Raw genomic sequence first — 26,211 nt, 5'->3', positions numbered from 1 at the left:
CTTTAGTTTGTATATATTTCTCCCCAAATGTACAACTTCCAGTTTTCAAGAATTGATTTGGGGATCAGGGTATATTGATACAAATCAGTATTTCAGTTCTTTTTTTTTTTTTTGCCAGAATATCCCATAACATACTTTTAAAAGTCAATTTCAAGAGATTGGGGAAGTGTATAAAGGAATAGGGCAAAGGGAGTCCCGTGAACAGCTGGCTGAGAAAGTCTTTGTTTCCCAGGGGAAAGCTCAGCTCTTACCTGTTGAAGACAGAGGTGGTAGAATAGGGCAATGCAAGGTATCATAAAAGCACCCTGTCCCCCATTTCATGTTGTTTTAAAAGTCATGTTAAGGTAGCAATTTTCAGTGTATATTCACACCCTAAAAATGTTAGCAGAATAAGTGAGGAAGTGGCGGGTTTTTTGGTACCTTTAGGAATAAATTTGGTGAAAGCGTTTTTTAATTCTCTTTATCACAGTTCTCACAGCCCTTTAACTATGCTTGTCATTTTTCTAAAATAAGGGATTTAGTATTTAACCCTTCAAGGATCTTTATGTTCCTTGACCATACTTTAGGAATAGCTGAGCTAATGCACTGCCAAAGCGAACTGTATTCTGGTAAGATTCCAGAAAGTCTTACCAAACTGACTTAAACCTGTAAGTGACTAGTTTGCCTCATGCAACAGGAAGCCTGGGAATATACTGTCCAGGTTTGTACAGTACCTAAATGATGTCCAGGAACCAGGTTTCTTCTTACTGTGGCATCCACAGTACATTTGACTTTCACCTAATGGTCCCAGGATGACTGTTGTTTGGCATCATGTCTACATCCTGGGCAGGAAAAATGGAGAAGACCAAAATGCAAAAGACTCTCCCTGAAGTGAAGGTCTGCCTTCCTATTCAATAACTTTGCCAAAGAGTTCTGCTCATACTATTGTCTAAAATGGCCTAGATGAGAAGATATCCATTGAGGCTTTTTGGCTATTATATTAGAGGACATCAAAGGAACAGAGGGTGCAGGTGGCTTTTTATTTTTCAAATTTTAGTAAGAGAGTCCTCGTGACCCCTAAGTCTCGTAATTCCTGGCTCTCGGTCCTGCAGGTGCTACGCATGATGGTCGGAGTGAATATCTCAGATGAGCAGCTGGGCAGCATTGCAGACAGGACCATCCAGGAGGCTGATCAGGATGGGGATAGCGCCATCTCTTTCACAGAATTTGTTAAGGTCAGTCACTTACCTCTTCGCTTGAAGAACTTAAATCCTACTATGCAGGAGAGAGGGAGAAAAACATTAGAGAAGAGCTTGACACAGCATCTCCTGTTGTAACCTTCGTAACTGTAGCTGGGTTTGTTTTTTTTTTTTTAAACAGGTTTTGGAGAAGGTGGACGTAGAACAGAAAATGAGCATCCGATTTCTTCACTAAAGGACTGAGACCAAACTATTCCTTGCTTTCTAGTATTTAAGAACTGGAACTTGAAACCCCTCCTATCCACCAGCCCCACCTCCACCCCATCATTCCCCTTCTCCCAAAGTACTACTGCTGTTGCATGACAACCCCAAATATGTTCTGTCAACGCAAACCTGCCTTTGGTGTATAAATAGGGCATTACAGAATGGTACAGCCAGTCTAATTCTGTTCAGTGTTGTTCACCGGATATCTCCATTTCTAAATGTCACCTTCCCTTGTTCTGCTGCTGAGTGCCATGCATCCATCCAGTCTGAGAAAGTGAGAGGGAATCAACCGAAGAACAGCCAGCAAAGCTTTTTGACTGGATGTGAACCGTAGCCAGGCTGCCTTTCCACCAGCTTGGCTTTGGCATGCTCCTTCATCCTTTTTTGTATGTTCTTTGCTTCCACTTCGCTTTTGCCCAACCTACCACTCTCTTAGTCTTTCAGTATCCCTGGTTTTTATTAAGCGTCCATCCTCCCTGTTCTACTTGGCATCCTCAGTTACGCCTGTTAAATATATTTCAGACTTGGCAGTATAGTTCAGTGGTCTGGCAGTTTTTAATCTACCTTTACTCTTAAATGGGTATCTGGGATGTTGCCTCCCCAGGAGCTCTTCAGTAACCAACACTTCTCTCAGAAGAATGTCTTGACCATCTCTTGGTCCCCTCTGCTCTGTCACCAAAGGGCTGTTGGTTAGAGATGCTCTTGAAAGATAAGAAAGATAAGAGGTGTAGAGCCAAGTCTTCTAGGTGGCTTGCCCAGGTCACTCTACCTCTGGCCTCTGACTCTCAACACACATACCTACATGGCTGCTCTTGTTAGTACAATGTTGATTCTCTAGAAATTAGCCGTATGCCTGCAGCTTGCTTCGTCTGAGGATAATGTCACCACCAGAATGGCTGCTCTGACCGTTTGCTTGGTGTCTTTCTCATGGCTTTTTGAACAAGGAGGCTGGGCACCCTAAAATATTCCCACCTCTACAGCATGGTTTATGCCTTGGTGTGATGTGCCCTGGAATTCTTTTCACTTCACATTTCTAAGTAGAAAGATAAGTGCCTAACTTATCCCAGGCCATAAGATTTAAAAATTGTCCTCATTGTCTTGAGGTTTTGCACAAAATTCTCTCTGAATTTTACACCTGGAACAAGTTAATGCCGGATGCCATAGTCAGGTCTTAATACAGGTTCAAAATATTGAATGTATCGTATCATTAGCTGCCTGGTTACATTGACTTCCTAGCTCCTCTCGTACACTACTGCTAATCCCTTAGGAATGAGAGCTCTGGCATTGGTGACACAACCTGAAGTGGCATTACAAGCCTTTGCTTGAACCAGAGCAACTCCTCTGCCCCAAGGAAGCTTAGTATGGATGTCACTGAATCAGGCTGTGGTCATCCTAAGATCTGTCCTTATGCATCTCTTCATCCATATATCTGTCCTTGGCTGATTCTCTCTGACTCATTGCTTGCTTGCTTCTTTCCTTGCTTTGGAAGGCTATCCAAGATGTATACACACTACTTTATGAAGGGAATTGCTTAAAAAAAAAAAAACTGCAAAGGGTTTGGGAAGAGTGCTTAAGAAAGAGTGGCCAGGCTGGATGACTCAAGTATAAATGAGAGAGGATTTCATAGAGAAGTATCAGTGTGACTTTGTGATCAAGTGGTGTAATATAGGAATTGTATAAAAGGGAAGAACTGTCCAACACTGGTCTGTTCGAGAGGTACTTCAGAGGCTCCTTGACCTGCATATTTAAAGTTCCTAAGATGATGGCCTTTTCCTCCTCTTGGCTGTGTAGCAAACTGTTTTAATCCACGGTTGTGCCTTATTGTTCCATTAAAATTGTACTCTTCGATCCATCAATAAATACTTGTGGTTAAAACAAAACAACATGGTTGATTTTTGTCCTCATGTTTTAGAAGTAGTTTTCATGACTCAGTCCCTTTCTTCAGGTTTGAAATCATGTGTCTTCTTTACTTGGCTTTATGTCTGTGCTATCAAATGCATTTATTTGAACATAATTGAGCATGATGTGAGATTCTGTCAGCATTTATATCTGCTGCTGCCTGGACATACAAGGCAGAGGTGTTCGTCTAGTGGCCAGCACTGAATGCATCTGAGTGTGACTGACAGCCTCGGCCACTTCCCACTCTTTCCAGGCTGGATTCTATTTCTGTTCTTGAACCCCTGACTTCTTAAATGTAGAAGAGGTCTAAAATGGGGTATCTGTCTATTGCTTGTTATTAATTTGTCCACAGTCTAAGTGACATAGTATGCCCAGCTATTCAGTTCAGTTCAGTGGCTCAGTTGTGTCCGACTCTTTGTGACTCCATGAACCACAGCACACCAGGCCTCCTTGTCCATCACCAACTCCTGGAGTCCACCCAAACCCATGTCCATCAAGTCAGTGATGCCATCCAACCATCTCATCCTCTGTTGTGCCCTTCTCCTCCTGCCCTCAATCTTTCCCAACAAAAGGGTCTTTTCAAATGAGTCAGCTCTTCGCATCAGGTGGCCAAAGTACCAGAGTTTCAGCTTCAACATCAGTCCTTCCAATGAACACCCAGGACTGATCTCCTTCAGGATGTACTGGTTGGATCTCCCTGCAGTCCAAGGGACTCTCAAGAGTCTTCTCCAACACCACAGTCCAAAAGCATCAGTTCTTTGGTGCTCAGCTTTCTTTATAGTCCAACTCTCACATCCATACGTGACCACTGGAAAAACCATAGCCTTGTCAGACTATATTTTTGGGGGCTCCAAAATCACTGCAGATGGTGACTGCAGCCATGAAATTAAAAGACGCTTACTCCTTGGAAGAAAAGTTGTGACCAACCTAGATAGCGTATTCAAAAGCAGAGACATTACTTTGCTGACTAAGGTCCATCTAGTCAAGGCTATGATTTTTCCTGTAGTCATGTATGGATGTGAGAGTTGGACTGTGAAGAAGGCTGAGCACCGGAGAATTGATGCTTTTGAACTGTGGTGTTGGAGAAGACTCTTGAGAGTCCCTTGGACTGCAGGGAGATCCAACCAGTCCATTCTCAAGGAGATCAGCCCTGGGATTTCTTTGGAAGGAATGATGCTAAAGCTGAAACTCCGGTACTTTGGCCACCTCATGCGAAGAGTTGACCCATTGGAAAAGACTCTGATGCTGGGAGGGATTGAGGGCAGGAGGAGAAGGGGACGACAGAGGATGAGATGGCTGGATGGCATCACTGACTCGATGGACGTGAGTCTGAGTGAACTCTGGGAGATGGTGATAGACAGGGAAGCCTGGTGTGCTGCGATTCATGGAGCTGCAAAGAGTCGGACATGACTGAGCGACTGAACTGAACTGAACTGACTAGATGGACCTCTGTTGGCAAAGTAATGTCTCTGCTTTTGAATATGCTGTCTGGGTTGGTCATAGCTTTTCTTCCAAGGAGTAAGCGTCTTTTAATTTCATGGCTGCAGTCACCATCTGCAGTGATTTTGGAGCCCAGAAAAATAAAGTCAGCCACTGTTTCCCCATCTGTTTGCCTTGAAGTGATGGGACCAGATGCCATGATCTTAATTTTCTGAATGTTGAGCTTTAAGCCAACTTTTTCACTCTCCTCTTTCACTTTCCTCAAGAGGCTCTTTAGTTCTTCTTCACTTTCTGCCATAAGGGTGGTGTCATCTGCATAGCTGAGGTTATTGAGATTTCTCCTGGCAATCTTGATTCCAGCTTGTGCTTCTTCCATCCCAGCGTTTCTCATGATGTACTCTGCATATGAGTTAAATAAGTAGGGTGACAATATACAGCCTTGACGTACTCCTTTTCCTATTTGGAACCAGTCTGTTGTTCCATGTCCAGTTCTAACTGTTGCTTCCTGACCTGCATACAGATTTCTCAAGATGCTGGTCAGGTGGTCTGGTATGCCCATCTCTTTCAGAATTTTCCACAGTACTGTGATCCACATAGTCAAAGGCTTTAGCATAGTCGATAAAGCAGAAATATATGTTTTTTCTGGAACTCTCTCGCTTTTTCGATGATCCAGCAGATGTTGGCAATTTGATCTTCAGTTCCTCTGCCTTTTCTAAAACCAGCTTGAACATCTGGAAGTTCACGGTTCATGTATTGCTGAAGCCTGGCTTGGAGAATTTTGAGCATTACTTTACTAGCATGTGAGATGAGTGCAATTGTGCAGTAGTTTGAGCATTCTTTGGCATTGCCTTTCTTTGGGATTGGAATGAAAACTGCCCAGCTATTATTACATGGCTTTTCACACTTTCAAGTTTCAGTCCACTACGTAGGATATGAGTAATTTCTTATTTTAAAGTTTAGTGTCATGCCACAGGACTCAAACTGGAGTCAATCCTATAACTTCTAACACAATACCATCTTCTTTTCCCATCCCTCTGCCTCAAAAGTCCATTCAAAATAACTTGCGCTGTTTTAGCTTTGCTTCACTTTGAGTAATTTTACAATCTGGAGAAAGTGAAAAATAGTTGGAGTAACCATAACATCAGTTTTGGAGGAACTTTAATATTACTGACCATGCCATAGGTATACAGTCTATGACTAAAATAAAACAATTGATACTGTAAAAATAATTTTAAGAACATGACAAAATTACTTGCAGTTTGAAGAGAATCCCCTTAATCAATTTTATCTCCCTTGCTCCCTTATGGTCTATACATCTATTACATATTTTTAACATAAATGAAACAAACATGAGATATCAGCTTTTAGAAATTAACATTGTGATATTTCCCTATATGAACCGTTTTTCCCTGTTTATATTAATGGTTGCATAATATTTTACCAACTTGATGTATATTTACTTACCTTGTTTGCTTAGTTTCCAATTTTATGGTTGAAAATAATAATACAATGAGTGCCTTTCTACCTATTCTTTTTTTCTTTGGAAACATTTTCTTGAAGTGGGATTATTAGAGCTAACTTTGGGCATATACTTCAAGCTTTGATAAAGAGAATGCCACAAGCAATCTAATTACTCTCCTTTACCGTCAGTGTTCTTTTTAGAATGTGTTTCATGGTCATCTATTTTTTTCAACTTAATTATAGAATCATGTTGCCAAGTTTTGTGTTTAAAACACTATTCGTACTAATTGTCTTGATGGGGATATTTTTTTTTAAGTTTTTTATGTGGATCATTGTTAGCTTTTATTGAGATTGCAGTATAGTTTCTATTTTGTTTTGATATTTTGCCATGAGGCATGTGGGATCTTAGTTCCCCAATGGAGCATCCAGGTATTCAACCCATGTCCCCTCATTGCAAGGCAGATCCTTAACCACTGGGCCACCAAGGAAGTTCCTAGAAAATCTTGAATGATCATTTCTGTCATAGATCTTACAGAATTCCTAAAACAACGGAAGATTACCTGGATGATTTATTGATAGAATTCCTGCCTGTTAATTCATAGACTTAACTAGGTTCTCCAACTAGCTATAATAGTATTTTGCAAAAAAATTTTGGTATTTGTGTTTGTTATTAGAGATACACAAAGAATATCTGCAGAATTTTATACATGAAAGGGGATGACTGTCAGGAGAAGCAAATAAGAGACAGTCTGCACCATCCTAGTTGACACTTTTATAGTTTTTTGTTCTTCCTTAGTTTCCTGTACCCCAGGAAGAAAAATACCTGTTATTAGGGATTGCATTGACTCTAATCAATTTGAGAATTGCTATCTGAACAATACCGAGTCTAACAATCCATTTTCATGGAAAGTCTCTATTTATTTAGATCTTCCTTCCTCTCGGCTTGTTTTGTAGTCTAAAGTGTAAAAAGCTTGGACTTGTTTTATTAAATTTTTCCTAAGCGTTTTATCTTTTGGGATGCTATTTTGAATGCAGTTTTCTTAGTTTCATTTTTGTTATTAGTATAAAGTTGATTTTTGTATACTGATCTTGTATCCTACAACCTGCTCAACATATTCTAGTAGTTTTGTTTTGTGTGTGTGTGTGTGTGTGTGTGTTCCTTACGACTTTCTACAAAAGATCATGTCATCTAAGGACAAAGTTATCATTTGTCTTTTTGCACGTCTGCACCCTCCAGTACAATGTAGAGTAGCAGTGGTGGGAGATGGTGTCCTTACCTTGTTTCTGATCTTAAAACCAAAGTATCCTCTCACTATTAAGTGTAATATTAACTGTAGGTTTTCCCATAAATGCTCTTTATCATGTGAAAGTTTTAAATGTCCTAGTTGGGTCAAACTCTTTGCGACCCCAAAGACTGTGGCCAACCAGGCTCCTCTGTCCACGGAATTCTCCATGCAAGAATACTGGAGTGGGTTGCCATTCCCTTCTCTAGGAAATCTTCCCCACCCAGGGATCGAACCCTGGTCTCCCGCATTGCAGGCAGGTTCTTTACTGCCTGAGTCACCACTTTTGTAAAAGTAAGATTTCTTGGCCTCATCTGAAGACTTAGGAAACTGGATCTCAGCTGCAGCGGTAGGGAATCTGTACTTCTAGGAATGAGCTCAGATGACAGCCTTAATGGTGTTTGAGGATCTATACAGCCCACCTATGGTTTTTCCAGTAGTCATGTACGGATGTGAGAGCTGGACAACAAAAAAGGCTGAGGACCGAAAAATTGATGCCTTCGAACTGTGGTGCTGGAGAAGACTCTTGAGAGTCCCTTGGAGGCAGAGAGATCAAGCCAGTCAATCCTAAAAGAAATCAACCCTGAATGTGCATTGGAAGGACTGATGCTGAAGCTGAAGCTCTAATGCTTTGGCCACCCGATGAAAAGAGCCGACTCCTTGGTAAAGACTCTGATGCTGGGAAAGATTGAGGGCAGGATAAGGAGGGGGCGGCAGAGGAATGAGATGGCTGAATGGCATCACTGACTCAATGTACATGAGTTTGAGTAAGCTCCAGAGACGGTGAAGGACAAGGAAGCCTGGTGTGCTGTAGTCCATGGGGTCGCAAAGAGTCGGATAGTACCGAGCGACTGAACAACAGTGTTAAAAGTTCCTGGGCCCTGAAAATGAACCTAGTAGTAGCATATTTTAACCTAACGATGGCTTAAAATAGTCACGCGGCCTAGCCATAGACTACCTAACGACGAAGTTCCGCCGCTTAAACGCGGAAATAATTTTACACTCTTAAGAAATTAATTAAGAAAGTATTTTTCCCTATTACCTCAAACCTGAGACCCAATCACAGGCAAAAACAGGCCGAAAGAGTGAGGCTAGAGCTATTGATTGACACACATTCCAACCAACCTACAACGGAAGAAGAGCGCGCCTGCGCAAGCCATTATCCAATCTGTACTCAGCATTAGCGGAAGAGGCGGGGCGCCTGGAAACGGCCGCCGTAGAGTTGGCGGACTTGAGAAGGAGCGAAGATGGCGGAGTGAAGCACATTGAGGCTATCTGGCCTTTGGGCCAGGGGGCGGGCCGGCCCCCGGGCACTGGAGTGCTTCTGCCGGCCCGTGCGAGGTAAGCCGGGAAGGCTAGGGACGGGGAACTAGCAGGAGGTGGCGCGGCCCAAACCATCCGAGGAACAGAGTGCAGAGCCTGCCCGCAGCTGGTGCGGGCCTTGGCTGGGCGCTGGTTTCCTTCTGAGCTGCCCTAGGGCGGCCGCCCCTGCCTTTGAAGGTGTGTTGCACCACTTCTCAAACCCGTTCCGCCACTGACCTCAGTGCCTTGGGTTTGGCTGCGTTTGTGCTTTCGGCTCGTTCCCCAGTGGTTGCACCCACGCTGTTGTATATCTGGCATTCTCTGTGTCGTTTATCTTTGAAGAATATCTTAGTTTTATTGGTTTGTTTCTGTTCTTCGTCTCACAACTTCTTGCCCACTGTTTTGCCTTGAGTCTCGGGTTTCAATCGAGGCCTGTCCGAGTTCTGAGTATTTTGTGTGCCCGTCCCGTTGACCTTGAGATTTGATGTAACAGGTCAGGTTCCTCACCCTCCCACACCACCGCGCCCGGGGATTTCAATTTGAGTCTGTGTATCGTGTATGTACTCTTGCTTAACTCTGTTACATCCATTTATTCCCACTACCACCTCTCAAACTTTTTTAAGGTCTGAGAAAGCAGCTTTGTCCTTGTATGACCTGATAGTTGCCTAATGGCGCATTAGTCTCGGCTGACTAGATAAAATTCACCGTAGTTTTCCAGAGCTGAAAGAGTCAGTGTACAGTTTAATTTATATATATAAATATATATATATATAAATTTTTTTTTAGAATGAGGAAGAGTTTGGGCAATTATTATTAGAAAGTAATTTGTTTAATGGGGGGGGAGGTTGCAAAGTATAATACTCAGGCATTTCTATTCTGTTTTTGTTTAACTTTGTGGGATGTATCTTTTTGTAATTTGAGTTGTTATGACCCCTCACATTCGGTCTTTCAGTTAAATTGTGAAAGGGTTCCTGTTACTAGGTTTCTGAGTTGGTGAAGCCTGTTTGAAACTGGCACTTTAGTTAGGCCCGGTTCAAATGATCTGTCGTACTGCCAATGAATGTGACTGGTAAACACTTTTTGCTGGCTCTGGATTTAGCAGACCTGAAAATACTGGGTGAAGAAATAAAAGCTTTTTGTTGCTTTTGTCTGGAGTAGTTTTTTCCTTTCATTTAGGAAAATAAAGAAAATATGGTGCAGAACATTCTTCTTCCTACCTTACAAACAGGGGAGTGGTCATCTTTACTAAAGCAGAGGTCTTCTGTGGGAGGAGAGGGCCCACAGCATCATTAGATTCTCAAGGGGAACCTTCTTTAAAAACTTGAGAACCACTGCTTCAGGAGTTTTGACATCTTTATAAAATTAATGCCAGTGCAGATAAAGAGTAACTTCTTTTCTGATTGTTCCTTCCAAATAGTGTTTTATAATGTTTAAGACTTATTTGTTTCATTTGGATAATTATGCACATGGATGCATGTAGCACACATGAGGGCTATGTCCTTACTGTAATTTTTCTTTCTTCCCCTTACTGCAGGAAGAACAATTTCCTTGCCATTTAGGTGCTTTTATATTCATCTCAAAAAGAAAACAAAATGCTGAACTCGGGATTTGGCAAGTGAGTAAAAGTAGCTAATGCTTTTAAATACTGTTAAAGTAGCTCAGAAATAGCTAGATGGAAGTGGAACAAGAAATCATTAGCTTCAACTGAGAATGAATATCACAAGTGAGTATAAATTATTTAAGCTAAATCATTTATTTTCAACAAAACCAATGTATTAGATATAAAAGAAAATAAAAATTCGATCATTTTCCCAAACCAATAATTTTTATTGGATAAGGAGGAAAGATTTAAGTAGACTGTAGGAGATCAGTTGATAAAATATAAATGTTACTGGGCAAATTTTGGAGTATATTCACTTAAATTTGAATTATAAAGCTCTTCAGTACACCTTTATTATCTCTTGGTATGAATCTATTCTTCTGAATTTACCACAGAAGTAAAGTACATTCTGCTGCTCAAAGGGCATTAAGTGATAGTGCTTTCATAGTAGACAGTAACCTTATGTGCAAATTAGGGTTCATAGCTACTGTATTAGTTTCCTGGGCTATAACAAAGAACTACTAAGTGGGTGACTTGGAGATCAGACATCTAAAATCAAGGTGTTGCGGGGACCATACTCTCCCTGAATGCACTTGGGAAGGATTTGTTCCAGACCTTTCTTCTAGTTTTTGGTAGTTCTTTGGCTTGTGGCAGCATAACTCCATCCTTTCAGGGCATTCTCCCTGTGTATGTCAGAGTCCTAAATTCTCCTTTTATAAGGACACTAATCAGATTAGGGGCCCATTTGGCTTCAGTATGACTTCATCTTAATTACTTATGCAGTGACCCTGTTTCCAAATAAGGTCACATTTTGAGGTACTTGTAAGACAACATACAAACTTGGGGATGACATATGACATAGTTCAACCCATAATGTCTACTTAGTCTTACACCTTGATTATTGATTATAATATATGAAAACATTGAATGTTCAACTGCTTTACGGATTAAAATCTTGTATCCCAGTTGTATAAGGTGCTTAAATATAGTCGAACTCATAGAGCCTGACAGTAGAAGGATGGTTGCCAGGGGCTTCAGGGAGTGGAAATTAAGATTTATTTAATCAGTACAGAGTTTCAGTTTTGTGATACGAAGAGTTATAGAGATGGATGGTGGTGATGGTTGCACAATAATGTGAATGTACTTAATGCCATTGAGCTGTACACTTTAAAGGGTTAAGATAATAAATTGTATGTTATGCATATTTTACAATTAAAAAATGAAAAAGGTTAGTGAAAAGCTCCAACTATGTATATTTTAATATTAAGAAAAGGAATAAAAACGGAGGAAACAGAGTAAGTGCACTTTAGTTGTAAGCGTCTTTCTTATGCTTTTAGAGTAAAGGGTTTGTTGCTTGGATTTATAACCTTAATTAATTAAGTCCCTGCAGATTGTTGAATAAAAATTCAGCTGAGTTAATCAATTTTAATTGAAGTATAGTTGATTTACAATGTTGTCTTAATGTCTCCTATACAGTAAAGTGAGTCAGTTATACATATATATATACACACACACACACACGCATTCTTTTTTATATACTTTTCCATTATGGTTTATCTCAGGACTTTGAATATAGTTCCTTATGTTAATACAGTAGGACCTTGTTGTCCATCCATTCTGTATATGATAGTTTGCATCTACTAACCCCAAACTCCCACTCCATCTCTCTCCTACCTCAACTCCCCCTTGGCAACCACAAATCTGTTCTCTATGTTTGTGAGTCTACTTCTGCTTCATAATAGGTTCATTTGTGTCATATTTTAGATTTCACACATCAGTGATACCATACAGTACTTCTCTTTCTGACGTCACTTAGGATGGTAATCTCTAGTTGCATCTATGTTGCTGCAGGTGGCATTATTTTGTTCTTCTAGCTGAGGAGTACTCCATTGTATATATGTGCCACATCTTCATTCATTCATCTGTTGTTGGACATTTAGGTTGTTTCCACATGTTGGCTGTTGTGAATAATGCTGCTGTTTAACATAGGGGTGTGTGTCTTTTTTAATTATGTCAGCAGAGTAAAGATCAGATTGGCGTCACTAAATGATTCATGAGTCAGGCAGCCTCTCATCTAGCAGATAGAAAGGACCTCCACTGAGCTGTAGAAGAGGAAAGGTGGGAATGGGGCAGAAACAGGAAATTATTAGCAAAAAATACATTATTTCAGGGAAGGTCATCCTCCTAAGAGGAGCAGAAGGGTCCTGCTGACCGGGCAATTCCAGACTGACTGGTTAAAGGTTACATTTCTGCAGGAGGTTGAAACTGCAGTTAGGTTAGGTATTAAAGTCTTGGTTTGGTGATGTGGGGTTAGCACAAGGGACTCCATATTGGGCCTGAGTAATAGAAATTTTACATTTGTATAGCAACCTATAAATCTATAGGGAACTGATAAGCACTTATCAGTGCTTTTGTGCTTAGAAAGTAAGTGCTTTTGTATTTACAAAGTACCTTTAAATTCTGGTACAGAATGATCTCTAGTATACTTTAAAGGAAAAAGCAGGGTGCAGAACAAGGTGTATAGTGTACTTTCATTTATAGGGAGGAAATAAATGTACTTAAGCAGATCTATATTAGTATAGTCTATCCATATTTGGGGGCAGAAACTGTCTGACAAACCCTGGATTTGTTTCAAATAGGACACTTTAAAACTTAATTTGGATGACAGTGATACCCACTTTGTTTTATGAAATGTGTTCTGGATTTACATAGCACAGTAAGAAAGTACTTAACTCCTATGGTATATCATTCTTCATGTCCTTAGAGGAAGCAAAGTGTATGAGCTATTTATTGTGCATAACTAATTACCCAAAATTTGGTGGATTAAAACAACAGTAAACATTCATTATCTTTCACAGTTTATGTGGGTCAGCAGTTAGGGAGCAACTTGGATGGTTTCTGGCTTGACGTCTCATAAGGTTATATAGTCAAGATACTAGCTGGGATGGTAGTCATCTGGTCTGATTCTGTGGTGGCTCGTTCACATGGATAACAAGTTCATGCTGGTGGTGGAAAGCCTCAGTTCCTTCCACTGTCAGCCTCTTCCAGGGCTGCTTGAGTGTCCTTATGATACAGCAGCTGGCTTATCCCAGAACAAGGCAGGAGCCTCAATCCCACCTCTGACCTTGCCTCAGAGGTTACTCACTCACTTCCTCATTCTTTTGCTCATTGTTTGAACACTAACTAGTATACTGCAATACAGTTTTGACACTAACCATCTGGAATTAATGCAGACACCCCCACCCCCAAGTCAAAGGACATGACCCCCAGGAAGACTGCCCTTACTTTAGATGTCAGCTGTATTTTGAAGGATTCTCAGGACACTTCTACTTCTGACCAACTGGCTGCAGGAATTCCGATGACCCTGTAAGAACCAATTTTGGGTTTTGTTGCTTTTGTATGTTGTTTTTCTGTTCTCCATTTATCTGAGCTCTAATATTTATTTTTCCCTTCTTGCTGCTTTGGGTTTAGTTTTACTCTTTTTCTAGTTCCTTAATGTATAAAGTCAGGTTGTAGGTTTGATACCCTTCTTTTTTAATTTAACCATTTACAACTATAAATTTCTCTCTCAGGACTGCTTTTGCTGCATCCTGTAAGTTTTGGTATGTTGTGTTTGTTTTCTTTTGTCTCAAGATTTTTCTTTTTTGACTGCACTGTGTCTTCATTGCAACATACAGGCTTAGTTGCCATGTGGCATCTTCGTTCCATGACCAGGGATCGAACCCATGTACCCTGCATTGGAAGGTGGATTCTTAATCACTGGACCACCAGGGAAGTTCTTGCCTCAAGATATTGTCAAAGTTCCCTCGTGATTTCTTCGTTGATCTGTGGGTTGTGTCAGAGTATGTTGTTTAATTTCCACTGGTTCATTTACTGTAAATTCCAGAGATTTGTAGTCTCCCTCTAGGAACAAGGGGCAGTCAAAATTTTTTATTATACAGTGGTTACATAGATCAACCTTGATTCATTTTTAGAACAGATTATTAAAGGGGTTGAATACCAGGGGCAGTAATAAGGGGGGACCATCTTAAAGCTGACTACTACATAAAGTCATTTGACTCAGATCTAGCTGGCACAAGAGCTACATTGAAAATTCCTGTTTTATCTTTTCATCCTCTTAAGTCAAATTTTTTAATATAAAAAATTTACTTTTATAAATAAAAAGTAAATTACTTTTTTTCCTGTATCAGCAGCAGCAGTAAACAGGTGAGTTTAGGGACCCAGAAATGCCTAGTAAAGCACCAACTTTACAGAATGCATGTGTAAGTTTTATAGATCACAGTGTATAGCTGTAGTTATAATAGTAACCTAGTTAGTAGTTACAGTAGATATAGTAGTAATATATATATTATATATTATTATATATATAAAATAGTAGTTATAGTAGTAACCTCTATTCCACTTTCTTTCTCTATGAATTTGCCTCATCTAGGTACTTCATGTAAGTGGACTTTATACAGTATTTGTCCTTTTTTGTCTGATTTACTTTTGCAGATATTTACAGTTTAAGTGTTAGGTTCAATAGCAATAAACTGCTGATGTTTTTACATGTTTGCATTAGGTGATCATGGTACAGTACATACTGTTTTACCTGTGGTTAGTTTACAAACTTTTTATTGTTCACTGTTAATCTTAGGTAGTTGAAGATAATTCTGAGTAAGATAATACACATGGTTTTTCCTATTAAATATTTAAACATCACCTTTGAAGTACAGTACTGCTTTTAAACACAGATGTTTTACATAGAATCATTTCATGGCTATAAAAACTTAGAATATATTACTGATTTGTGTAACATGAAATTGACATGTATCTCTCATTTTATATAATACTAGTTTTTATATAAATCTAACTTTTTGTGTATACTTAAGATATTTTTTCTGGCTATTGCTTCTGCTTTACTGATAATACTGAATTTGGTGGTATGGTTGGATATTTTCTTTTAAACAATATGCAATCCAAGCAGGTTTTTTTTTCTGTTTTTAAATATTACTTTTAAAAAGTAAGCTCCTGTAGAAATACCTATCTTAATCCTTCTGTTTTTTAATTTATTTTGTTTTTCCAGGTGCTTCTACATTGTCTCCTGGAGTGGGGTAGTCCTGCTTCTCTTATCCAGTCACCTTCCCTGTTGAAATGTGGATGTTTCTTCTCTACACGTTGCCTCCGTGACTTGCACTGGAAAGGCTGCTCTTCTTTTTGCTCCCACTCAGATTCAGCACAGAGAAGCCCTGGGCACAGTCCTTCCGCCAGGTTCTCCTGGAAGAGAGGAGCAGCTGAATCACAAAGAAATTATTTCAAAAGCTGAAGGCTGATGTCTCGTTTGAAGCAGATGCTTTGATGGTGATATTTGTGAATTCTTTACCTTTTGTTCCAAACAAGAAGACTGAATATAAATAGCAGGTATTGGTATCACATCAGGGTTCTGGGTTTTTTTTGTCTTCCAGTTTTAATCACTATCATGATAAGCACAGTTAAGACTTAAAACAGTAAATTCCAGATATATGTTCTAATTTGAAATGAAAGAGATGCTTAAAGAGATGGCTTACATATGTATCTAAATCCTGGCTTATCCTTTGACATGGATTTACTAGATAAGAACAAAGGTCCCGATTTGCAATAAAACCCTTGATGTGATAAAGAAATAAAAAGACAAGATATCACAAGGTTACTTCCATATGTGAATAAACCATCACAAACCTATAAATAGCTGTTTTTACATATGTAAGTCCACAGTTTGGGATGATAAGAGGAATTTTTCTCCTGGAGAAGGAAGCTATGGTTGACTTCATTCTCAGAAATCTTTGGATATTTGGTATTTTTAAATGTTTTTTCATTCATCTAAGGAATGACCACATTATGCAGATGCTAACCTTATGAATGCATGCTTGGGTTTAGTGAAAGATTGGTAAAAGGAAACAAGTTTTGACTCCAGTGATGGAACCCTCTTCACCTCTGGAACATGAGAGACCTACTGTATTACAAAGTGTTTCATTCTTTTTTGTGGAGTCTTATATAGCACTTGAGACTTGGTTTTACATGCTGCTAAGGCTGGAAGAAAAGTGGCATAAGTGGATTTTCTGTTCAGGGGATGTGATGGACCCTACAGTATGACCTGCCTCAGCTGTGGACATAGAGGAGTGGAGGAAAAAAGGAGGAAACTTTCCGTATTACTCCTTTCCCTTGGAAAAATAAGTGAAAATGCTTTATGCAGCTCTAAGTTTATGGCATTTCACATTCTTACAGCTCTGTTTTTTGTAAAAGCATAAATAACTTTTTTCCTTTGACCCAAGATGGGTTCTTGGCTATTTGTTTTTCTAGGCAATAGGTGTAATGTCTGACTGAAAAGGCTTGGACTCAGGTAACTTTCTCCAGTTGGAACTGAACTTTCTAATCAGAGAATGGACCTCAGAAGAAATGTACCCAAACGTGATTGGTTCCGTGTAGATTTAGAAAAATTCAGAGTGTGAAAAAAAGGGGGGGAGAAAGCCTCAAACAGGAAAAACAATTCCAATAAGAAAAGTAATGCACTTCCTTTCTGTGAAAACATGTATTATCTGATGAACAGTCTATAGGGTAAAGCTGTTCTTGCTTCCAAATCAACAGAGGACCACTGTATGAATTTCCAGGTCTTTACATAAGAAGGAAACCTTTTATAATAAGTCTGTGAGTAGAGAAAGAATTTAAAGCTGCTTCGATGAAATTAAGATCAAATCATCTTAGATTATCTCTGTGATATACGGAATGTTTGCCCAGGGCCATATGTGCTGTGCTGCTGAAATCTTGGGAAAGATTTATCAGAATTTGAGAGTGATAGAAATAGCCAAAATTGGAAAATAATTGAGTATTCTTAATCATTAGTTAAACTGGTCAGCTAGTTTGCATTGACATAAAACATTTTGGCAAAATAATTACATGATATAGATAAAATATAATTTCCCTTAATTGCGAGCAATTACTCAGTGGTAAAGCATAGTCAAAGTAGCTTGGATAAAGGTAACTTAAATTTTTCTCTTAGTAACTTCTCAGCCATTTCCTGATGTTTTCTCTCAGTATTTTGGAATTGTTAAAAACAGTGTAGGAATGCTTTAGGAATGGAACCTGCCTGTATGAGTCCCGTTGGCACATTGAAAATATCAACATTTGTTTGTTAAACCCATCTCCTCCCCCCGCCCTTTTTTTTTTTTTGGCAAGAATCTTTTGGCAGGGTATAGCAGAGACGTGTACCAGCAGCACCAGTGAAACTGTCTCTTTTCCACTTGTTTAAATATGTGTGTGTATCAGACTCATCTTCTCAAGTTGCTTTACATATTTTCATTTCACAGCTAAGAGACCACTGCTTAATGCTTTCTTTCAAATTGTTTCTGCATCTTCCATGATTTTCATCAGATGGCATTTAACAAAATGGGTATATTCCAGTTGTACTTGCCCAGTGTTTACTTACTGCATCCACATTGTTTTCCCTGATGTATTTTGTTCCACTTCATGATGGCAAAAGCTATAATTTTAAGGCAGGACTATGCCTCTTTCTGTAGCTGTGCCTACTTCCTTTACTTTGCTTATCCATGTTAGCTGGCATTTTTTCTTTTAAAAAGTTGAACAAAAACGGGATATGTGCAATAGAAATATATATATGTATATTTTTTTTTCTAAATACTTGTGGACAAATGTTACAAGTTGTTTAAGAACAACAAAATCACCAATGTCTTCCATTTTGAGATGTGTATAGTTTTGTAAGCATTAGTGCTTGGTAGCATATTGTAGTGCCATGTTAGGGGTTAGTGCATGAGCTTAGTAATACTTTAAACTTCAGGATGAATTACAGAAAATAATAGTGTAAAAAGATTGGGAAATCTAGACCTTTTGTTTTTTTCATAAATATCTGAATCTGTGATATTCTCCCTGGGGAAAAAGAGATTAAAGCCAAAAGTACTCATTTAGGAATAGAAATGTGGGGTCACAACATGAGATACTATCTTTGAGGATATTTAAGCTTTCCATGAGGTAGCTGGAAAGCAGTTGCCTTTGTGTCTTTATGAAACCTTACATCAAAACAAGGCCCTATTTCATGATTCGGCTTTGCTCTCTTAAGTTTGAAGTGAGATTGTTCTTACACTGTTTTCACATTGTATGTCTGGTAGGTTTATTGTTTTCCCACTCCTTTTGCATCAGATTATTTTATATTTTGCATGTTACCAAGATTTTGTGTTTATTGCTCAAGTGACTGTTTTTCTGATCTGCAGGCCATTTATGCTTCCATCTACAGTATGCTACGTGTTAACAGAACAACACTGATCAGTAGTTCAGAGTGTCCTAGATGAATTTCTCATGGGTTTTTCCTGTTTTTAAATCTGCTGAATTGTGTATTGATGGGATTCCAGACCTTTTCATGAGAATTGGAAATGAAGCTAAATGGAGCCTACCTAGACTGCCATGTGTTAACTCTCTGCTTGGTTATAGTGATTGCCTCAGACAGCTTTCACTTTTTTCTGCTTTCCTCGTAGAAATAAAAGTTTGTTTTGTTCTGAAAGCATAGCTTTCTGTAGAAAAGAAATTCCTACCTCTAAAAGCTTTCTTGAGAACTTGGAAATGGCAGTTTTCTGCAGTGGTTTTTAGATCTCAGGAGAGTTCAGGATAGACACAGATTCTACAGTTAGTATGATAGGAAATGCAAAACATTTTTAATGTGGTGTGACACGTGCAGAAGCAGGCTTAAACAAATCAACTCTTGGGCAGCAGATCTCCAGGGACCCAGGTTTTAGATTCTTAGATTGTACTTAAAGTGGTTGTACTCTTGGTTCAAGTAGTTTAGTGCCTGGGAGAATCCACTTCTGCAAAGCATTTAAACGTTTTTAAAAATACCTCTGCAAAGGTAATGAATGCGAAATAGCAGAGTATATAGGAAAGGATATTTCCTATTGCAAAAAAAAAAAAAAAAGCCATAAAACAAGCTCATAATTTTCAAGAGGCAGAATTTCAGTAGCAATAACAGTTTTGCATGTATAATAAGTTGCATTAGCAAGATTGTACAATAGACTACTACTTGAATTTGAGACTGCGATCAACAGAATTCCATGAAAGGAAAAAGATGTTTTAGATAAAGAGTGTATAAAGGTATTTAAAAAAAACTATGAATGTGCATGAATATATCATGTGAGAAATAGCAACTTTTGTGTAAGTCAAAGTTTAAATACTTTACTTGGTTGCTAGATCAGAGGTTCTTTAGAGCCTCGTTAAATTAACCTTATCTGATGCTTAACCTGGAAACATACCCTGCTGACGTATCCCCACCGAAGCGCATCGTGTGGGGATTTTGCTCATGACGTTTCTTTTAGCAACAGGCCATTTATAAAATGGCATACATTTTGCTTTGTCACCTCATCTTTCTCCATTAGTTTCCTGGGTACATTTTTTAAAAGAGAGAAAAGTTTGTTGTGTGTATATATTTATGGTTTAAAAAACAAACCAAGAGCTTGGATAACTGGCTTTTCCTCATGCCTATTAGTATAGGGGAGTTAGGATTTCAAGGTGTTAAGCAAAAGGATTGAAAGGAATGGCCAAAGACAGTACATCATCTAATGTAGATGTGCCAAAGCCTGTGGTCTATGACAGCTTATTTTATCAGGAACCCAGCAAACTAGTTTCTTGATCTGAAGAGTAACACAGCTCTCACATCTAGATGTAATTGTGGAACAAGGGCGACTACTTTTACCCCATGTTCATCTTGGCCATTTAGTACCTTGAAGATTCCCAAAAAGAGTGTGTTCCCTTGTTACCCAGGGGGGAAAGCTGAAAGATAAATAGAGTGGATCTAAGAAAATAGTGCCTCTTGAAAACTAATTTCTTAAATGGCAACTCCAAAGGATAGAGAAAAGGCTGTATTATTAAATGATTATAGCTCCTCTTTATATGTCCTATGCCTTCAGTTGGTGTTAGAGGCATTGGAATAACCAAGCAATATTCAGACATCTGCACGATCATGAGGACACCACTGCATGTTACAGTGATGTCAACAGTTGAGTTACTTAGAACAATTAAAGATTACCCTCAACAGCCACATAACAGTTCTAAATGCTCAAATGTGCTCTTGAGTTTTTGTGGTCTCAAAGTATGGTTGATTATTTTCCAATATTGTGATCCCATGTTTACTCTTTATGTATCTGTGATATGCAAAATATGAAGAGACCCTTGGCCTCCAGGAGTTTACATTCTCATGGTGCTGCTGGTACAAGCAAATTGCTTCTAGTTTATTCAGAACATTGCTTGGCTGTTAATTATACCATGTTTGGAAGGATTCCTTGGCCAACAGTTTTCAAAAGCAGAGGGCTATGCTAAACTTCAGGGCATTGATTTTTGAGTTTACATTGTATTAGCTCTGCTGTTCATAAACTCCTTTTCCCCAGGGAGCTGTGCAGGTATGCTCATTAATGTGAATCAGAAACCATTCTGCCTAAGAGCATTTTCACCGTCTACACCACCTATGTATGCTCTTCTATGCCATCACTGTCAGTAAATGGCCAAGAAAACTTAACTGCTCCAGAGGACATCTGTCAGTACTCTTTTCCCAAATTTTTACATTATTCTCTACCCAAAAGGACCAGAATTTGCAATTAAGCCTTTTATAACTGAATAGGGTCCAAATTTTAACCTTTTTGTGTGTGACTTTTGTACCTCTGTTCTGAAGCAGCATTGTGATAGATGTGGAGCAGCTGCCTGCATTTCTAAGCAATCACTTTATCAACCTATGTTTTCAGTGGAAACTGCATGTATCCTTGTAATTTCCCCTAATTCCTCTTAGTCAAAGAGTTTACTCTGCATGTTTATTAAAACTGGGTCTGAATGAAAGTACGAGCAATAGTGGCAGGCCCATAACTCTTTAGAGTATAATATTCCTAATGCATGGGTGAAAATGTACAGTGTTAATGTGGTTACTAGTAATTATATATATCCATTTATTAGTAATGAAGCAATAGAGACTTAAACCACTATCTTGAATTTATTGTTTGGATCATTAGTTTTCATTTTCTAAGTAAAGACTCTTTCTTCCGTTGAAAATGGGAGCTAGAACAGGGGCAACCACAAGACATTCAGACTGTCAAGAGAGCATAACAGTGCTCACCCTCTAACTTCTTGCCTGGTTCCATTAGTCCCCAAGCATGTTTAAAAACAAAGCACAAACTAAGCATGTTGAATAAAAAGCTGTTGTGGCTCTAATAATCAAGTGCAGAGTTTCAGAAAGGGTATGGAGTGCCAGTGTGGAAGATGTAACCAGGAATGGGATTTGTCTGATAAAGTTTATATGGCTTAACTTTGGATCTCTTTAAGACTAGAATCTTGAAAGTGAAGAGAGACAATAATGCATGTACTTCAGATGTTCCAGGATTTTCAGGTAACTGGGCAGCTCTTTGGATGGTACTGCTATTAACCAGCCGTAAGAGTTCCTTCCAGCAAAGGAGCCCTTTACATTTTATGGAGATAGTCCTTAAAATACTCACACATCTGTAGTTTGGTTTCTCTGTTGTTCCTGTATTCAGATTTTCAAAGAAAAGTTTTATAGCCAGAGTTTTATAATTTGTTGCTTAAAGTTTTTTATGCCAGGTAAAAAGGAGCAGCTTTTCCCATTTTGAAGAAAAACCTTGTCATTTATTTTCTTGATGTAGAAAATAGACCAGTTTATTGTGATAGCTTACAATTTTTTGAGATGATTTCTGATTTTGAAATAACCCATGTAAGAACATGTGATCATGACAAATGTACAAATGGGATTTATTGTATCTGAAAGAGGCCTAAGTAGAAGAGAATTCAGGATTAGACTGGTTTTCACTAGGCACCATCCAGTTTCACATTCAGTAATTGAAAATACTTTTTCCAAAATTATTTCAACCTGACTTTAATCTTTGCTGTGGGATTTGATTCCACATACCTTTGGATAACTTTCCAGTAGTTAAAAATTGAATTACTAATAGTCATTTGACTCAGTTCAGGAAGTGAAGTGTCATATCCCATATGTAAAGTTTCTCTTTGGTACTTAATGATAACATGTCTGCCAAACAAACCAGTAAAGATTGAATGACAGAGTTTCTCTAATCTCTGCTTCCATTATTCCACTAGGGCATATTAAAATGTTAATGTTAGAAATCCAAACATCACAGATTTCTCCAGGAACTCACAGATTTCTCCAGGAACTCGTACTTCTCCAACCTTTAAGTCAGAATAGATATGTTAAGGTTAGAATTTTCAAAAGATTTTGTCTCCTTTGGTGATGGTATGCCACACCATAGATTAAAATGTTTTTCTCCCAGGGATAAGTATTCTGGCAATAAATTATCATCAGTCCTTAAGCAACAGTAATGTTTTCACCCTTACCTTAAAACCACCTATCACTGGTAATTTTAAAAGATTCATATTAGAATAACCTTCACAGAGACTTACTTCAGTAGCTTGTTTTTACTGTTCAGCATCTTCTCCTTCCCATGGTATATAAGATAATGTTAAAAGACTTTCATTGACTGTTTGGAGTTTTACAAAAGGCCACTTAGTTTCTAATCTATGCATCTTTGGGATTGTAGATTAAATTTTATTCTTTGCTGTAAAAAGGAACTGCTGTAAGAGTTAGAAACTCTGCACCTGTGTACATATATATTTTGGCAATAAAGCAGCATGTGCTGAGAATGCACTGAAATTTTACTGTGTTATTATTTGGAATGGGTAATTGTAATAATGCAGTAAATTACGGAGATTGAAGGAGCCTATTCACAGACCTGTGCTGAGGTAGGCTCCAGATGTCAAAGAAAACAAAGGACCTGGGTTTCTTGATATCAAGTTGTAGCAGTTTCTGGTGTAGTTCAAGGAAAAAACAGGTAACCATATGAATAAAGAGGCACCACATTTAATGTATGCCCTTATGCCATCCCCTTTTTTAACCTAAAGTTAGGGCCAACTTTATGCTAGGTCTAGGAGCAAATGTGTAGTTTCTGGTAAGGAAATAAGTGAGCTAAGTCAGTAATGATAAAATTATTGCAGATAATCCATCCTATCTGAAATACATAAAACATTTAAGATGCTTTTATATTTAACTTTTAAAAGTTAAATAACTAAAGAGGTTTTAACATTAAGATACCTTGTAGGTTTAGGGGAAAGGAGTTATTTCAAATTTTAGAAAGATGTTACAAGCTTCCTGAGATTTGGCTATTAACAAAGAACAGCTATGTGGGTTTTGTGATGTGACAACTAATGTAGTTTCTTCCTTTGATTTCTGAGACTTCATTTAACACAGTGATACATTCTACTCCCAGGTCCTGTGCTAGATGGTGGTGGAGTTAACAAAAATTGAGGTGGTTTCTGCCATTAATTGAGGAGCCTGAAAGTGTACAACTTGGAAACCTCCAATATGCAATTTTTTTGTTCTTATAAGTACATAGATTTTTTTTTTTTTAATACTTTTTGGGTGCACCACATGCCATGTGGGATCTTAGTTGCCCAACCAGGGGTTGAACCCATGTCCCCCACAGTGGAAGCACAGAGTCATAACCACTGGACCACCAGGGAAGTCTTTAAGTACATGGAATTTTGAAAATACTCTTACTTAACACATATACAATGCTAAATGATATCTTTACAGAGTCTGTTAATATCAGCCAGTCATTGGTATTACACTTCCCAGAGGAGCTCTTATACCACTAAGGTTTGTTTAAAAGTCAGTCATTTGTGAGTGTCAATTAATACAACATTTATAAAAGGCATATACCAAAATTGTAAATGAACATGCCCTTTGACTCTGTTCCACTTTAGGAATCACTCCTACAGAAATACCTGGACAGATATGCAAAGACATGTATGAGGGTCCAGTATAGGAATGGTTAAATACTGATGCATTCATGACTGAATCATATGTAAGTGTTAAGTAATTGCTGAGGCCTGGTATAGAAAGCTGTGACATGTGCTATACAAGAAGGTTGGAGAATAATGTGAAAATATTACTGTCTATTATGTCTGTCCACATGAATTAAAGTTATAATTAGCATTTATTGAGCATTTACTATTAAGCACTACTCTTAATTAACATTAGATGTATTCACTAACTCATTTAATCCTCACTGTAGCCCTAGTTAGCTTTTAACCCCTATTTTAAAAGAAGAGTTTAATTCTTTAAGTTCATGGCAAATAAGTACCCAAGCCACAATTTGAATCCAAATCATTTGGCTCCCAGATTGCTCTACTGTGCCTCTCAAAAATATAAGAGGCCCACCCTTTACTTTGACACACATCTACTATATCTGACTGATTCTAGAGTAAACATATGATTTGTATTTGGGAAAAAAATTTAAAGTCAACCATCTTGATTAGATGTCAAGTCTAAGCATTTAATTTTCCATTGAAAGTTTACCAAAACAAATCCAAAGTTAAAATAGCTACATAAGATGAGCTTAATTTAGATAAAATATGTTCAGGTAGACATACCATACACAGTACAAACCCCAGGATGACTCACTAGAGACTACTGGGTCTCATTCTTCAGGAATAGAGCTTTTCTGGTACTGTTTGTTGCCAGAGGCTTCCTCCTTACTTAACCAAATTTTGCAAACTGTAAAGCATAAAGCAAGTTGGAATTTTCTTTCTCAAATATTTTTAAAGGAAAATATCCTTTATGCAGTCAAAAAGGAAAAGAACTTGCTATTAAACCTACTGGGCACGTCTGAACCATGTTACCCTGTCTGCACGCCACCCTTGGCTGTATCATCTGACTACTAGTGCCAGCCCCTCTGGGTCTGCTTGCCACCTCTCACCCATTGCTCACAGGACAACACAATGAGACTCTGAAAAAGAAAATCTGATCCTGTCATAGGGCGTCCTTTAAAATTCTTCCAAGAGCTTTTCATTGTTCTTGGGATAAAAGCAAATATCCTTCAGGAGGCCAATACGGCTTTGCAGCCTCTGGTTTCTGGACACTATTACAACTCCTACATGCCTTTTTAGGGGCCTTACTGGGCCCTCATATAAGCTGTTCCCTCTATCAGCTTATTAACTCCTACTGATCTTTCAGAAAAGTCATGACCAACCTAGACAGCATATTAAAAAGCAGAGACGTTCCTTTGCCAACAAAGGTCCTTCTAGTCAAGGCTATGGTTTTTCCAGTGGTCATGTATGGATGTGAGAGTTGGACTGTGAAGAAAGCTGAGCGCCGAAGAATTGATGCTTTTGAACTGTGGTGTTGGAGAAGACTCTTGAGAGCCCCTTGGACTGCAAGGAGATCCAACCAGTCCATTCTAAAGGAGATCAGCCCTGGGATTTCTTTGGAGGGAATGATGCTGAGGCTGAAACTCCAGTACTTTGGCCACCTCATGCGAAGAGTTGACTCACTCGAAAAGACTGATGCTGGGAGGGGTTGGGGGCAGGAGGAGAAGGGGACAACAGAGGATGAGATGGCTGGACGGCATCACTGGCTCGATGGACGTAAGTCTGAGTGAACTCTGGGAGTTGATGATGGACAGGGAGGCCTGGCATGGTGCAATTCATGGGGTTGCAGAGTCAGACACGACTGAGCAACTGACCTGAACTGAATCTTTCAGACCACTGCTGAAACACTTCAACAGAAAGACCTTCCCTGACCCCGGAACCAGGTCAGGTACCTGCTATATGTTTATTTTTCTATGTCCCTTTTCTTCAAAACCCTTACTACAGTTATAATTTTAAATGCCTTCATGTGGTTATTTGAATGTCCATCTCTAACTAGATTATAAGCTCCAAAGATACAGAATAGTGGTTTTCGCTTATTTCTAGCAGCTAG

General features: G+C 38.7%; 1 protein-coding gene and 1 long non-coding RNA gene across 2 annotated transcripts in view; both read left to right on the top strand.

Annotated features, from left to right (window-relative positions):
* The window catches only part of CHP1 (calcineurin like EF-hand protein 1), a 35,587-nt gene extending 32,306 nt beyond the window's left edge, over positions 1-3,281 (top strand). The window contains exons 6-7 of the mRNA XM_068964624.1: positions 1,092-1,214; positions 1,360-3,281. Coding sequence (XP_068820725.1) covers positions 1,092-1,214; positions 1,360-1,413 — 177 coding nt within the window. The 3' untranslated portion in view covers positions 1,414-3,281. The remainder of the gene's footprint in view (positions 1-1,091; positions 1,215-1,359) is intronic.
* Positions 3,282-8,738: 5,457 nt separating this feature from the next.
* LOC138074503 (uncharacterized) lies at positions 8,739-16,109 on the top strand. The gene is made up of 4 exons (XR_011144445.1): positions 8,739-8,866; positions 10,362-10,442; positions 13,661-13,793; positions 15,493-16,109. It is a non-coding gene; the product is annotated as an uncharacterized lncRNA (long non-coding RNA).
* The last annotated feature ends 10,102 nt before the right edge of the window (positions 16,110-26,211 follow it).

Source organism: Capricornis sumatraensis, chromosome 2, assembly GCF_032405125.1.
Source record: "Capricornis sumatraensis isolate serow.1 chromosome 2, serow.2, whole genome shotgun sequence".
Lineage (NCBI taxonomy): Eukaryota > Metazoa > Chordata > Mammalia > Artiodactyla > Bovidae > Capricornis > Capricornis sumatraensis.
The sequence above is the reverse complement of the archived record's forward strand: the minus strand, read 5'-3'. Positions and strand labels throughout refer to the sequence as shown.